Below are 15,000 nucleotides of genomic sequence, written 5' to 3'. Positions count from 1 at the left end.
ATTTTGACCTAACACTTATGAACTAGCCGCTCCCATCTTAGTTCTTCTAAAAAGAAGTAATCTCAAGATATCAGATAAGAACAAATCGACTCTGCCAGGAGATCATTACGAGGAATTTTCCAATTGAGTGGACTTGGATAAGAAATCCAGTTCTTGACATTATCACTATTTAGGATACCGAATGATAAGAGAAGAGACCTGTCACTGTATCGGTTGTAAAGTCAACCGATAATTATGAAGCATTTAATATAATTAGAAATTTACTGATATGTTTCGACACTGAGGGTTGTTCATCAGTAAAAAAATGTTTCCCCAACTAAGAATTTAGGGATGGTAAAACTAACCAACTATAGAGATACAAGAAATAAATGGTATCAATAATGATAATCCAGGCTGTGTAGTGAAAAGATCAATTTATTTCTAAACTGCATTAATATTACTTTCAAACGTAAGCAGCAGATGCTTCTTGAAATGTGCAATACACCGTTTTACTCACTACCTCGGTCATATGGTATCTTTTTTAATATGCATAGCATTGAAAACAATCCTCTGTATCGTTTGATTAACCTTTAGGAAGAAAAGATCATAATAAACATGACAAGATCACCCATCACGAGACCAAGCCTAAAAAGGCTTGGTTTGGCTGGTTTTAGCAGCCAAATTTACTTGTACCTGGTTTATTTGGTTGACTTCTAGAGAGAGAGAGAGAGAGAGAGAGAGAGAGAGAGAGAGAGAGAGAGAGAGAGAGAGAGAGAGAGAGAGAGAAAAGTTAACGAACACGTTTTATCTTACTATTTACCCCTTCAGTCTTAAAATCTTATGCAGAACCAGTCAAAGGATCCAATAACTCTTTAGCAGTAGTATCTCAGCCACCCGTTGAGATAAAGCTAGAGTTATTGGGTCCTTTGACAGGCCAGATAGTACTGCATTGGTATCACTCTTTGGTTACAGATAATTTTTCCTTTGCCTACACATACACCAAATAGTCTGGCCTATTCTTTGTATATTCTCCTCTTTTCTCATACACTTGACAAAACTAAGAAAACTGAAAAGTTTTTCTTCACTCAAGGGGATAACTACTGCAATGCAATTGTTTAGTGGCTACTTTCCACTTAATAAGAGTTGATGAGACTCTGCAGCTATGGTAAGCAGCTCCTTTGGGAGGAGGATACTCCAAAACTTTTCTAGTCTTGGGTAGTCCATGGCCTCTTACTTGAGGGTACACTCAGATACACTATTCTACCTGTTTCCTTATTTCCTTTCCTAACTGGGGAATTTTCCCTATTGGAGTCCTTGGTCTTTTAGCATCCTGCTTTTCCAACTAGGGGTATAGCTTAGATAATAATAATAATAATAATAATAATAATAATAATAATAATAATAATAATAATAATAATAATAATAATAATAATAATAGTAATAATAAGTCTAAGAGGAAACAAGACTAATCAAACTTTTTTCTTATTTTACCTTTGCGGGGGGCCACTGTAATCTTATCTCTTACCGGCCTCGACATATCAACTGATTTTATTGCGAGTGACAAAGCCACAGAGAGAGTATGAATTCAAAAGTTAACCTGAATGTGAACCCGGTTTCTCTCGGTATAAAAGAGGTAAACCATCGCGGAGTAAAATGGCTCTTTGGGGTCTCTTCAAACCTTTGCATTTTCTCTTGCCAACGAAAATTCTCTCAGTATCAAGGAGTGTTGCCTCTCTTCTTCATCTCCTTGGCACTGAAGATAGGGTAAAACTTCCTGCTGTCTTGTCATTGAAGAAGGGTTAAAGACTTCCAGTTCTCTTAGCATTGAAAAAAGGGTAACATTTCCAGTTCTCTTGTCATTAAAGGAAGGGTAAGACTTCCAGTTCTCTTGGCAATGAAGAAAGGGTAAGATTTCCAGTTCTCTTGTCAATGAAGAAAAATTAAGACTTCCAGTTTTCTTAGCCCTGAATAAAGGGTAAGACTTCCAGTTCTCTTGGCATTAAAGGAAGGGTAAGACTTCCAGTTCTCTTGGCAATGAAGAAAGGGTAAGATTTCCAGTTCTCTTGTCACTGAAGAAAAATTAAGACTTCCAGTTTTCTTAGCATTGAAGAAAGGGTAAGATTTCCAATTCCCTTGTAACTGAAGAAAGATTAAGACTTCCAGTTTTCTTAGCCCTGAATAAAGGGTAAGACTTCCAGTTCTCTTGGCATTAAAGGAAGGGTAAGACTTCCAGTTCTCTTGGCAATGAAGAAAGGTTAACATTTCCAGTTCTCTTGTCACTGAAGAAAGATTAAGACTTCCAGTTCCCTTAGCACTGAATAAGGGTAAGACTCCCAATTCTCTTGGCAATGATGGAAGGGTGAAACTTCCAGTTCCCTTGTCAATGAAGGAAGGGGAGACTTCCAGTTCTCTTAGCATTGAAGAAAGGGTAAGACTTCCAGTTTTCTTGTCACTGAAGAAAGATTAAGACTTCCAGTTCTCTTAGCACTGAAGAAGGGGTAAGACTTCCAGTTCTCTTTGCAATGAAGGAAGGGAAAGACTTCCAGTTCTCTTCTTATTGAACATACGATAATCTTCCAGTTCTCAAGGCAGTGAAGGGCGTTAAGACTCTTGAGAGATTTTATCTGCAGCCGAGTGTAGTAGTATGAGATTGTCTCGACACTGACCATACGGTAAAATCCTTCAAAATTATCTTAAGTGTCAATGGGTGGGAAAATTATTTTACATTCTCAAAGATTATTCTACCATATTAGTGAGGAAAAACTCTTACAGATTTTAAAAGCTTCAAAGAGGGCTAAGACTCTTTTCAGAATCTCTGGGCACCACAAAGTCACAAGTGTCTTAAGAACCTCTTGGCATCAAAAAGTGACGAGCCTCTTCTAAGTTCTCTTAGTACAGAAAATGGGCATAAGGCATGAATTTTTGAATAAAGAATCTATATATATCTATATATATATACATAGGTATATATAAAAAATAGATAGATATAATAAAAAAATCTGCTGTACATGTCAAAAGACTATTAGTTTGGCTATCAAATTCAAATACGCTCAATGAATTGTTTACTAATATTAACTTACAATTATTGTATTTACACAATCACCTTTAATGTGAAATCTTGGGCATTAATGTTTCACTGCAGCTCAAAACAGCATGATCTCAACCAAATTCGGAGATACATAGATTTCTGGAGCTAATTCTAATTGGATCTATGCATATATGCAGAGAAAGTTATTGGCAATTATTATTGTAATATCGATTGTCGTTATTAATCAGATAGTGCAAAACACTAAATACAACTGAGCAAAGCCACTAAATAATAATGTAAACGTTCTCTGTCTATAATTTCGATGTGTGAAGAGAAGACACAGAAGGAAAAGTCCCAGTTTGGAAGCAACAAAAAGGGACTTACGAAAACGAAGTCTGATGCTTACTGGAGCTATTCAGCAATATAGTAGAAAGGAATGGTCTACTGATGGGCATTTAAAGGCTGTCTGGTGCTATATTTTTGCTTATACAGTTCCTATGGAAAACAAAGAATGAGCATATTGGAAGACAGAGGAAAAGACTTCTATAACAAAATAGGATGAAGTATTTGATTAGATAAACTGCCGTAAATTCAACATTCTCCAGAAAAGATGCTCATGTGGAACAGGCCAATTAAGAGAGCTACATTTTAATCATGACTAGATATTTCACTATTCCTTCTCAATAAGACATAAAGAGACAAATTCATGACTGCAAACTGAGTACTTAGCAATTTTGCTTTTCCTCAAGAGATGTTCCGGACTACTAACAAACCCGTAGCCCTCTGTCTCTATCTTTATTTTTAAATCTATAGTATGCAAAATCTAAAAAAGGACGGGATTTTCATAAACAATTGCAGAAAATACAGCGTCATACTATGGATTTTAAACTAGCGTTCCACTTTAGTCACATTAACTGCTATATCTAAAACACCAAACCTTTATTATAATCATTATCACTAGCTAAGCTATAGCCCTAGTTGGAAAAGCAGGATGCTATGAGCCCAAGGGCTCCAATAGGGAAAATAGCCCAGTGAGGAAATGAAATAAAGAGATAGATAATCTATTTATGAGAATTAATGAATGATTAATAAGGAAAAAAAATACATTAAGATCAACAACAATGTTAAAATTGATCTGTCATGTATAAACTATGAATATAGACTTATGTCAACCTGTTATACATAACAACATTTGACGCAAGTTTAAAAGTTTGAACTTCTGTAGTTTCACTGATTCAACTGTGAGATTAGTAAGAGTATTCAACTTCTAGAATACTGTGTATTGTTGAGCCTTATGATGGAGAAGGCAAGACTGTTAGAATTAACAGTATATCTATTACTATGTACAAGATGGAACAGTATTTGGAGGATCAGAATGCAGAGGATTGTCAGAATTATGAAAAATCTTATGCAACATGCATGAAGAACTAAGTGAATGACAGTACTAGATTAATGTCAAGATCAGGATTAAGAAACTTAATAGATCACAAATTTTTGTCCAACAAATTAGGATGAGAGTCAACAGCTAAAGACCACACAGAAGAACAATACTGAAAACAAGGCAGAATGAAAGAATCAAAATATTTCTTCAGGATAGATTGATCACTGAAAATCTTAAAATACTTTCTCTACATGTCAATATTTTGTGTAACTGAAGAAAAAGACTAAATATGATTCTGAAAAGTAAATTTACAATAAGTAATTACACCTAGAATTTTTAAGAAGTTGTAAATAGTTGAAGAAACATTATCAATACAAAGATCTGGAAGATGAGGAGCTACTGTCCTCGACCTAATTACAATTACACTTTGAGTTTTGTTAGATTCAACTTCATGCTCCAGAATTTGCAGTAATTTTAGCTAGATCTCTATTCAGGGATTCACCAACCCCAAATCTATATTTAGGTGATGTAATTGATGCTAAGAGAGTAGCATCATCTACATATGCAACCTGTATAATAGGGAAAGTAATGGGCTAAGAATACTACACTGAGGAACACCAGATAATACATGCATTACTCACTATGGTGTCCACCAATAACTACATTTTGCAATCTTTTACTTGAAAATTCCATAATGATGCTAAGATAAGATCCACCCACTCCCAACTGTTTGAGTTTGAAAACAATTAACACTTTAACTGCATTAAAAACGGCAAAAATATTCTGCTTATTACTATAGTTACATAACTTTATTTGTCTTATTATCTTCAGATATCTGACATATATCCTTTATATTACAACTGGGTCTTGAAGCTATTTATTATACTATCTTGAATTTCACGCCTAAAGTATGAAAAAGAGTTAATGACTTTGTGGAATGAAAAAAAAAAATCGTACTCTTATAATTTCTTTTACCTGATGAACTGCAGTGAGTTACAAGGAACTAGTAGGTATCTTATTTTCTATTTTATTATACTGTAGAAAAGGGAAAGAATTGACTACCAAATTGGTAGAACTGAACATATCGTTTATAAATATTTTCTAGAACAAATTCATTGAATACAATACTTGATTTATCAATGAAAGGTAAGGGAAGGGGACAGCCACTAGCTCAAAATATTGCTTACATGTTATTCTCCCCCATGACAACCTACAAAAAAAGTAAAAGTAAATCTTCTGAAAGTTTAATTCAGTGCTAGATCGCAAATATTTGTATAATCCAATCACCAGCATCTAATACTACATATTCATTATCATAAGTGTCATTCCAAAGTTTGATTTTAAGACTGATTCTTCTCTTTTCTTCCAGGACAGTTCGCGCAATGCTGATAATCAAGGGAATCTACCTTTTGGCAGCCATTGCCTACGGAGTCTGTCAAATGCCGACCGACGCTGGTAAGCAATCATACAAAGTTCCAGAATACCAAATAAAATAAATGAAATCAAAGTTCTTGGAAGGGTTGCAGGACCGATGTGGTAGCGCCCCTGATAGGTGAACGCCAGACTGGGGTTCGAGTCCTGCTCAAATTCGGTAGTTTCTTCAGTCGCTGCAATCTCACCATCCTTGTGAGCGAAGGATGGGCGGTTTGTGGGGGCCTATAGGTATATCTGCTGAGTCATCAGCAGCCATTGCCTAGCCCTCCTTGGTCCTAGCTTGGGTGGAGAGGGTGGCGTGGGCGCATATCATATGTATATATGGTCAGTCTCAAGGGCATTATCCTACTTGATAGGGCAATGTCACTGTCCCTTACCTCTACCATTCATGAGCGGCCTTTGAACCTATAAGTGTATGGTCTCCATTCTTCATCTAAGAAAAGCAGCTTGTGATATAATAGATTCTCACTTAGAAAATAAAAAAATATGATATCCAAAGAGCTGAGTAAAGAAAAATGTTGAATATTTTGTGTGGCAGATAAAAATATATATTCCTCCATATATAATACAGGCACAAAAGCACACGTGTGAAAGGAACCGAACAGATTCAGGCTATATATATCCTTCTGCATGTGTGCCTGACTGCTTTGGAGGGTAAGGAAAGTTGGATGTGCTAGGTGATTTAGATGAAAAACTAGGTAATAAAGAATGGGATTATGTTGTTTGACACTGAATTCTGGGAGAGGATGAAATATTATGGAAAATAAATCTTTTGGATATATATGGTTTGCAATGAAACATAATCATAATCGGTTGAATAAAAGTTTTTGCAATGTGTTAATACAGAGTATATGGATAACTTTGGGTGAAAATGTGACTAAAAGCAAGTGAAAAGAGCATGTAAGAGGACAATGGAAGAGCTGTGGAGTAATTTTTAAAATATGGGTGTGAGAAAGGTTGATGAGGATGTGTGAGAATAGTTGATGAGGATTTTATCCCATTTATTGATAGGTCAGAAGCATAACAAGTGGTGGACGGAAGCAGAAGAGCAGCTCCTACAAAGGAGAGGCCTTAATATAAAGGATGCACAAGAATCCATACAAAAAAGGGTTGATTGAGGATGCATGCAAGTCTGATACACTGATGACAAATTATTTTCCTAGGTGCGAAATACAACAAATTAAAATGACAAAAACATACTAAGCACTTCACTGCTAATATTTGTCTATTATTATTTTAGTTTAAACATTATGGCACTATAAGTTGAAGCACAAATCAGCTTCCATATATCATTGTCTGTTTTCTTGTTCATAGATTGCCATTATCACTGACTTTATCACCATTGTTATTACCTGAAAGCATTTAACATCAGTAGGTAAGATGTTGAAAGACTACAAAATGGTATTCTAAATAGTGTAGTGATTAGACAGAAGTGTTGGGGATATGGGTTTTATTCACTCTTTAGCAGTGAAAAGTATGAATGTACTAGTGACCATTGCCTTGTTTATCCTTTAGAACCATATACATACATACATACACCCATACATACATTATATATATATATATATATATATATATATATATATATATTATATATATATACATATATATATATATATATATATATATATATATATATATATATATATATATATATATGTATATTAAAAGAACGATAAGCATGGAATAGAGAGCATTTGGCAAATAAAATAAGTTTATGAAAACTAAAATGCCACTTTTTCTAAAAAGAAGGCATTTATTGAGATGGTCTTACCAGTAATAACTTAAGGATCAGAAACTTGGAGCCTTACTAAAGCCTTAGAACATAAGATAGTTATAACCCAAAGAGTGATGGAAAGAATAATGATGGAAATAACACAAAGAGACAAAAAAGAGCAACATGGATGCGAGAGCAAACTAAAGTAGAGGATATTCTAATAACATGTAAGAAAAATAAATGGCCATGGGTAGGACATGAAATGAGAATGACAGACAATGTTTAAGAATAACAAAATGGGTCCCTAGATATTGTAAAAGCAGGAGAAGGAAGAGAAAACGATGGATTGACAAACTAAGAAAGTTTGCGGGTGTGGACTGGCACAGAAAGACCATAAACAGATGCAAGTGGAAGGACATGTCTGAGGCCTTTGTTCTGCAGTGGTCTAGTAATGGCTAATGATGAATATGATTTCATATTATATATATATATATATATATATATATATATATATATATATATATATATATATATATATGTAATGTGTGAGGAACAACTAAAGGTATGGATGACTCAGTAGCTAAATGCTATATATGCAGAGACGTCTTATTTTTCTCAGGGGTCACCTCAAGTTTGGGAAAACCAATCAATCAATTAATATATATATATATATATATATATATATATATATATATATATATATATATATATATATATATATATATATATATATATATATATATATATATATATTTACCCATTAAATTGGCCCTCTTAATTTTCCAGAGACGAAAACCTCCAACATACTGACCTTCACTGAATTGCGGCAAGTGATGCGAGAGGGTGACCCAACCGGAAAAAACCACAGCATCAAAGTGTCCCTGCTCCCTTACCAACCTCTACCACACCTGGTAGAATGGGACCTCCTTTTGGTGAAGAATAACGAACCCACAGCATACGCCTTAAAAGGAGACGGACAGGATCCCACGATGCAAACGGAGCTCGTGTTCAAGGGGAACTTGGTGGAGTCGGATATTGTCACCCTCCTTGCCAAGAATAGAACAAATGCTATTGGAGTTGCTGTGATGACTGTTCCTATCAAGGGTAAGAAACCAATTATAGATAGGGGTAAGGATAGTATCTATACTTAGGGATTAAAGGTTTTAGGAGTTGAGAAACCATGAGTGCTTTGTACCGAAAGCATTAAACATCAGTAAGCAAGATGGTGAATGACTATAAAACAGTATTCTGAATAATGATAATCTGAAAGTTTATACTCTTTCAATAACTAAAATACCTAGTGTAATACAATAGCATATTAATTGCAAATCTAATATTTTATCCAGTTTTTCTAGGCAAATTTGGAGTCATACCATTCCCTAGTTTCATGTGTTGGAATATTTCTCTTCTTGAAATTCATTTGCAATTTGTTATATTTTTTTCTTTTTTTCACATATATATTACTCCTCTTTGGACCATGCTTAAAAAGATTATCCCATTCAAAACTGAGTATATCTAAATGAGTGCTCATATTGCTATTGCTACTAATGATAATATTTCTACTACCAAAAATAATAATTTTCTTCTATGGTTTGTAAGATTTGAAGTCTGACGTGGCTTGGGTGGGCGATTACCAATCAGGCAAATCTGCTTCTCTAAGGGTAACTGTAGGAGAACTTGTGAACGAAGTGATGGTGGGACGGCACTCATGCAAGTACACCGAAAGCCCTTGTTACTACATTACGCCCAACCCACATCCCACCAACATCGAGAGGTGCCATAGTCCTTTTGATGATTTCAAACTGTGTGACGACCGAGTGATCTCTTTCAAGGGTAAGTGAAGTCTCTGGTATTAAATATGTGACACAGTGATCATTCAGTGCCAGGCCTATCTTTCAGTTACGTAAAGGTTTGGTAATGTCGTAAGGGTCTTTCAGTTCTATTTGACTGCTTTATTAACCTTCTCAAAATACCTAGAACGTTACTTTTACACTCCAAATGGTATATTCTAGCTCACTGGAAGAAGGCTACATGAATGCATTGATCATCTCTACAGCTAAATACTATGAAACTTTGAAATTCCTCTCTTCCAGAACCTTCTTCACTCCCTGCCATTTTCCATGAGGATGACAAGTTCCTCGAGGTGGAGGTTCCAGTAACACAACCTTTGCCTGTCATAGAGGTTGTAGCCTACGACCCACTAGACCATAAGCGAATATTCACGGATTTCCCGTACCAATGCCTCTTCCCTATGGGGTCAGAATGGAATAAGGGAGAAAACATTCGTTGCAGAGTCAGTCTGACATTACCTACAAACACAACATATATGATGGTCATGGTTGTAAAACTCGATGCGGAAGGAGACGTTATAGAATCTAGTCTTCAGGCTTATGGCGGTGAGTTTCATTACTGATTGGCCTATGAACTTGGCCCATTCGTAATCTATTAATAAAAAAAACAATGATAGAACAAAATAATGCTATTAGTTCAAAATAAGAAATATTTAAGATAAACCTTTTAGCTTAGACATTAACAATTTCACTTAAATTTTGCATATAACAGCAGTAATTCTTGGCATAAATGTTGTAAAACTAATCGTTTTATTTACATACAATCTCAACTATAAAAGTATTCTATTTTTCCCTTAAATAAAAAAAAAAAAAGTCAAAGATTCAAGTTCCTCACCATATGAATTAATCTCCATTTTAACAATTTTCCCACAACTGCAGCAATTACTCCATAGTTTTTGCAATTCAATTAAGTTAGATAACAGCACTAGCATATTTCAAAGTTCGTTCATAAACATGATCACTTATTAAGTTTTGAGTAAATGGTTCCTATCTCCAAGAGCAAACATGAAGGTCAAAATACAAGGCACTCGATTTTATACCATCTTATCAAATATGAGTTGAATAAGAAAAAATCCTTAATTAGAAAATTTTATAGTTTATACAAAACTAGAAAACTGTAAAAGACATCAAGATCAATTGGTTGACCAACAACTTGGGCACAACAACTTTGGTCGTCTTGGAAATGAACGTTTTAATGATATATCATATTATACAATGTATAATGTTAAGATCTTCTCAATTCTATCAATATCCATAATAGCAATCCCTACCCTAAATATTTAGGGAAACTTAGAATGGTTCTAAGAAATCCAAGTGGATTCCTACCTTTAAATCTGCACTATCTGGTGTATAATCACTGTCCAAACAGACAGACAACTCCTTTTGCAAATTTAGTTCCATTTTGAGGTTGAGAAATCCTCCTTTGAAAAACCCTCCTTGACTCAATGGCCTTTCTCTCCTCCAAACAATAATTAATACAATTGGCATTGTGTGTTTTCTTTACAGATCCTCCTCTTCCACCAAGCAATAACACAGGTCTCATTGTTGGCGCCGTCTTTGGAACTATGATTGGCTTAGCTGTCATTGTTCTTGGGATTATTTGTTGCCTGTAAGTACACTCTTAAGATGCACCACTATTTATAGTCAGTCAGAGTAGAGTGAAACAAACTCTCTTGACATACAATAGGTTATTCAGTCGTCAAAAATACTAGAGTGAAATTTTAGGTATTGATTTCGTTATGCAAAGAAAGACTCGACTACTTTACAAATTGTTTAAATTTTTCCTTCTCATTTACCAGGAAAAAGACGGACGAGAAGAAAGCCAAGACAGAGAGAGGCGGTTCTGCAGTATATAAAACTACTACCACCACAGACCCAGCAGAAGCATAAGCACCAGTGACAAGGGAATGGAATATAATATTAGTATATGACAGAAGGCAGTGTATAATTCCCATGATTAAATAGTATAGTAGCTACAAGAAATGACGTTGGAAGAAGCAAACTCAAATTCAAGACGACTTCAATCTCACTCTCAAACCTGAGTTACCAGTAGTGATTGAAACAGTTCCTATTACCATAACAAAAACGATCTGGTGTGCTTCCCATTACTGATAAAATACTATCAATCTAATATCCAAAATGTGTGACAGTAATCTAAGCATGTTTATCAAGGATCAACAAAAAATTTATTGAAGATTATTTGTATGTTTTGCTTTAAATTTAGATTAAAAGTATTTTGGAGAGATCCATATTCTAAAAGTAAATTTTACAGGTAACTGTGAAGAAAACTGTTTTACTGAAATGTGATAGCCTTACCAGGCTCCTATCAATGGATAGGATTCAACTATATGGATGGAAGTAATCCCTTTGTAGCACATAACCCCTTATATTTGTAATTTTCTTCTCTAGTTCACTTAGTAAGGTATATTTCACGTACAGCAGAGTACTTCATAATTTCCCGAACATAAATATATTTTATATTTTCCTAATAAAATATTATATATACTGAAGCACTGTTAAATTCCTACCCACCACACCTTTAATATATTGAATTATCTTCATTGTAGTAAACTGGAAGAACAACTTAGGATTAAAATTTTGTTAATGGATCCATTATCAGACATGACATGTCTCTTTGGCAAATACTTTATATTCTTGATTGCCATATTGAAGAGAGTTGGACTTTTTAGGTAGACTATTAGTCCTATTATCTGGTTTACAATCTTAAAGTGCATATCTGGTATATGAACGGGATTTTGTCTCGCATATGGATAAAGAAAGTCCTCTGGATGGTTAACATCTATATACAGCGATCTATAACTGATTAATTCCAAAGTAACTTGGATCATGTTTTAAAAACCTAATTTGGCACTTTTAGCTTAATAAAGTACTTACATTTTCTTTATTTGATAGCTTTATGTAAGCGTCAATGTTTACATTTACAAGTTAAAACCATATCGCTCAACGGAGAGAGTTTGTTACAATTTACTACTCCTAAATGAAGTGCATATTATATTCATATGAAAAGGCTGTGATCAAACTCAAGAAATTCAACTAGAGAAATTATTTCATTGTAAAACAAATCAAAATGATAGCTTCCAAAATATGAACTGACACTGTCAGTGTTGCTTCCTTTGGTCACAACCTATGAAACATTGGAGTATCCACATCAAGTGGTTGAGGATTACTCAGTGAATAACCTTTCCACTCCACTCTGGTGACCTATTCTCCTTTGACTTCCTTGTCTCTTTTTCAAAGAAAACGTTACAACTTGAAAGTTCCTTACAGTCCCAGACTCCGACCTATTTTTCTTATTCCTATCGTCAAAAGCCGACTTCTATCTATATAATACCCAGCCAATGCTCTGCTTTGTAATTCAGCACCTTACTCTTACTCTGGTCCTACTTTTGATCTCATCTCCAACACTGTTTTATCATTCCTAACTTCAAAATTACTTTCTGAAATAAGCTACAGAATAGCTTACTTTGCTGCGTCATTTACTTAAAAGAAGGATAATTTTTATTAGTCTTGAATATTTCCATCTAACAAACAGCTATACAGTAGTAACTTGGGTTACGAGTAACTTTAGGCAGGGTGAGAAGCATATATATTTACCGGCAATGCAATGGTTAATTTCCATGCAGTTTTAAAGAAGCAAAAGAAGTCGTCTCTAGATAAGTCCTTGTCAAAATTAAGTGTAAAAAAAAAATGAGAAAAAGGGTTAAGAAAGCGTAAATTAAGACTCGGTAAGTGATAGTGAACGTCAGACAAGAAAGTGAACTCGAGATATTTAACCAGAAATTCACATGGAGGAACATTTTCCTTCCAAACAATATCCCCCTCCTCCTCATTTTCCTCCTCTCATCTCCCTTGCGCCAGCCATAACTCGCCTGAAGGGTAAAGTACAAGTGAATTTGTCAATTATTTCTGTTTTTCCTAATGAATTATTCATTTCTGATGTTATGGGTTATAAGTTGTATAACATTTACCGTTATAAAATCTTTAAAAAATAGTGCATATTTGTAATTATGTATGCGAGGAACGCATTGAGAGCAATTTCTTTATTTCTAATGGGTAAAGTCGCTTCAGGATACAAGCATTTCAGATTACGAGCTCGCTCCCAGAACAAATTAAACTCGTAAGCCATGAAACGAGTGTAAATCACATTAGCCTCAGGCATCCTTTTCTAGAATACTACCATCCTATTTGCACTACTCCTTTGTTACTTTTCCTTAGACTAAACAACCATTATATTCTTTAAAAACTCATTTTAGCTGATAAGTTACTTCTGCTTACCTATTATGTGGTTATATAACCACCATTCAACGTATATTCCTAAATACATTACTAGATTATGCATGAATTGCAAAGGAGAGTTTTGGAATTGGTAGTTGATGTAATGCTTTTTTCTGGCTCAGATATTTTGAACCATATAAATACACATTCTCCCTATTCCTGGAAATCCTTCTTCTTAAAAAAAGTGTTCAGCTATTATCATTCTGGGTATCAATTACGTCAAAAATCATTCATATTATTTCGCCTTAACTGGAGATTGCTAAATTTGCTATTCTGATCATCTTGGAAAAAGGGAATCGAGGCAAAAAGATTACAAAACAAAGGTGGTGGAGAAAACTCATATGACATTGAACCTTATAAAGGGTAAAGGATATGTAAAAAGATTAATGACAAATGCAAATATGGGTTATATCCCTTCAACATGCAATATTCTCCGGAATAACCTTACAAGCCAATCCCAGAAGCCAAATTCTTAAAAGGAAATTAAATTCAAGCCTAAAGGTAGATGTACTCTGCATGGGGATTCCATATGCTTAGAGTCCATTGTGAAAGAGACTTAATCCAGAAAATAGACTTTCATGGCATCCATACCAATTTCTTGTTACAATCTCTTACTTTACATCCAGAAATAGTAAGTTCTCAGGAAAAGGAGGGTTGAATGTTTTTATAGTTTCTTATTAGAGTTTTTTTTTATCAAAGCATAAGTTTTTATTTTGCCTCCTCTTGGCCAGTGAACTAAAGAGGAGGACTTCCCTTCCGATTACTCTGTTGTTGAAGGTAGATGTTAATGAAAGTGACAGCGAGATAGAAAACTTGTAAAAGATTAAGGGTAAAGAATAAAAACAAATAAGAAGGCATATTAATGGAGTGATTGATTTGAAGTTTTCCGGCATCCTGACATAGAAGGTCATTGACGCCGATATCGTTTATTGTAAATAATGAATAAAAGAATATTCTATTAAAAATCATAAAATTAAATATGTCATTATAGAAGTTAGATGACTTTCAGAAGACCTGCTTCTGCAATAAATCTAAAAATGACGCTGGCATTGCACGACACATCATATCCAAGAATCTTGGCAAGGATGAACCTACCATCCTCACCCCAAGCCTCAAACAGATATCTATTTCTTTCTGTGCTATAAGTGGGGCATTCAGTCAGCAAATGCTGTCGAGGGTTAAGCAGTTAAGAAGGCAGATGTTGATGAAAGTGACAGTGAAATAAAGAAAACTAGCACTTCTAGGATGACACTCCAAAATCAAACCACTGTTCTATATTATTGGGTAGTGCTACAGCCTCTGTGCTAAGGCCTCC

At 34.6% G+C, this 15,000-nt stretch overlaps 2 protein-coding genes across 2 annotated transcripts in view; one reads left to right on the top strand and one right to left on the bottom strand.

Moving 5' to 3' along the window:
* LOC137628976 (glutamate receptor ionotropic, kainate 3-like) overlaps positions 1-15,000 on the bottom strand; it is a 452,476-nt gene that overhangs the window by 213,435 nt on the left and 224,041 nt on the right. The gene's annotated exons all lie outside the window — the stretch shown is intronic.
* Positions 1-15,000, top strand: part of LOC137621690 (uncharacterized) — a 43,638-nt gene that overhangs the window by 1,842 nt on the left and 26,796 nt on the right. Inside the window, exons 2-8 of the mRNA XM_068352209.1 lie at positions 5,758-5,843; positions 8,326-8,643; positions 9,139-9,372; positions 9,633-9,935; positions 10,896-10,998; positions 11,189-11,273; positions 14,677-14,830. Coding sequence (XP_068208310.1) covers positions 5,771-5,843; positions 8,326-8,643; positions 9,139-9,372; positions 9,633-9,935; positions 10,896-10,998; positions 11,189-11,273; positions 14,677-14,830 — 1,270 coding nt within the window. The 5' untranslated portion in view covers positions 5,758-5,770. The remainder of the gene's footprint in view (positions 1-5,757; positions 5,844-8,325; positions 8,644-9,138; positions 9,373-9,632; positions 9,936-10,895; positions 10,999-11,188; positions 11,274-14,676; positions 14,831-15,000) is intronic.

Source organism: Palaemon carinicauda, chromosome 2 (genome assembly GCF_036898095.1).
Source record: "Palaemon carinicauda isolate YSFRI2023 chromosome 2, ASM3689809v2, whole genome shotgun sequence".
NCBI lineage: Eukaryota > Metazoa > Arthropoda > Malacostraca > Decapoda > Palaemonidae > Palaemon > Palaemon carinicauda.
The sequence above is the reverse complement of the archived record's forward strand: the minus strand, read 5'-3'. Positions and strand labels throughout refer to the sequence as shown.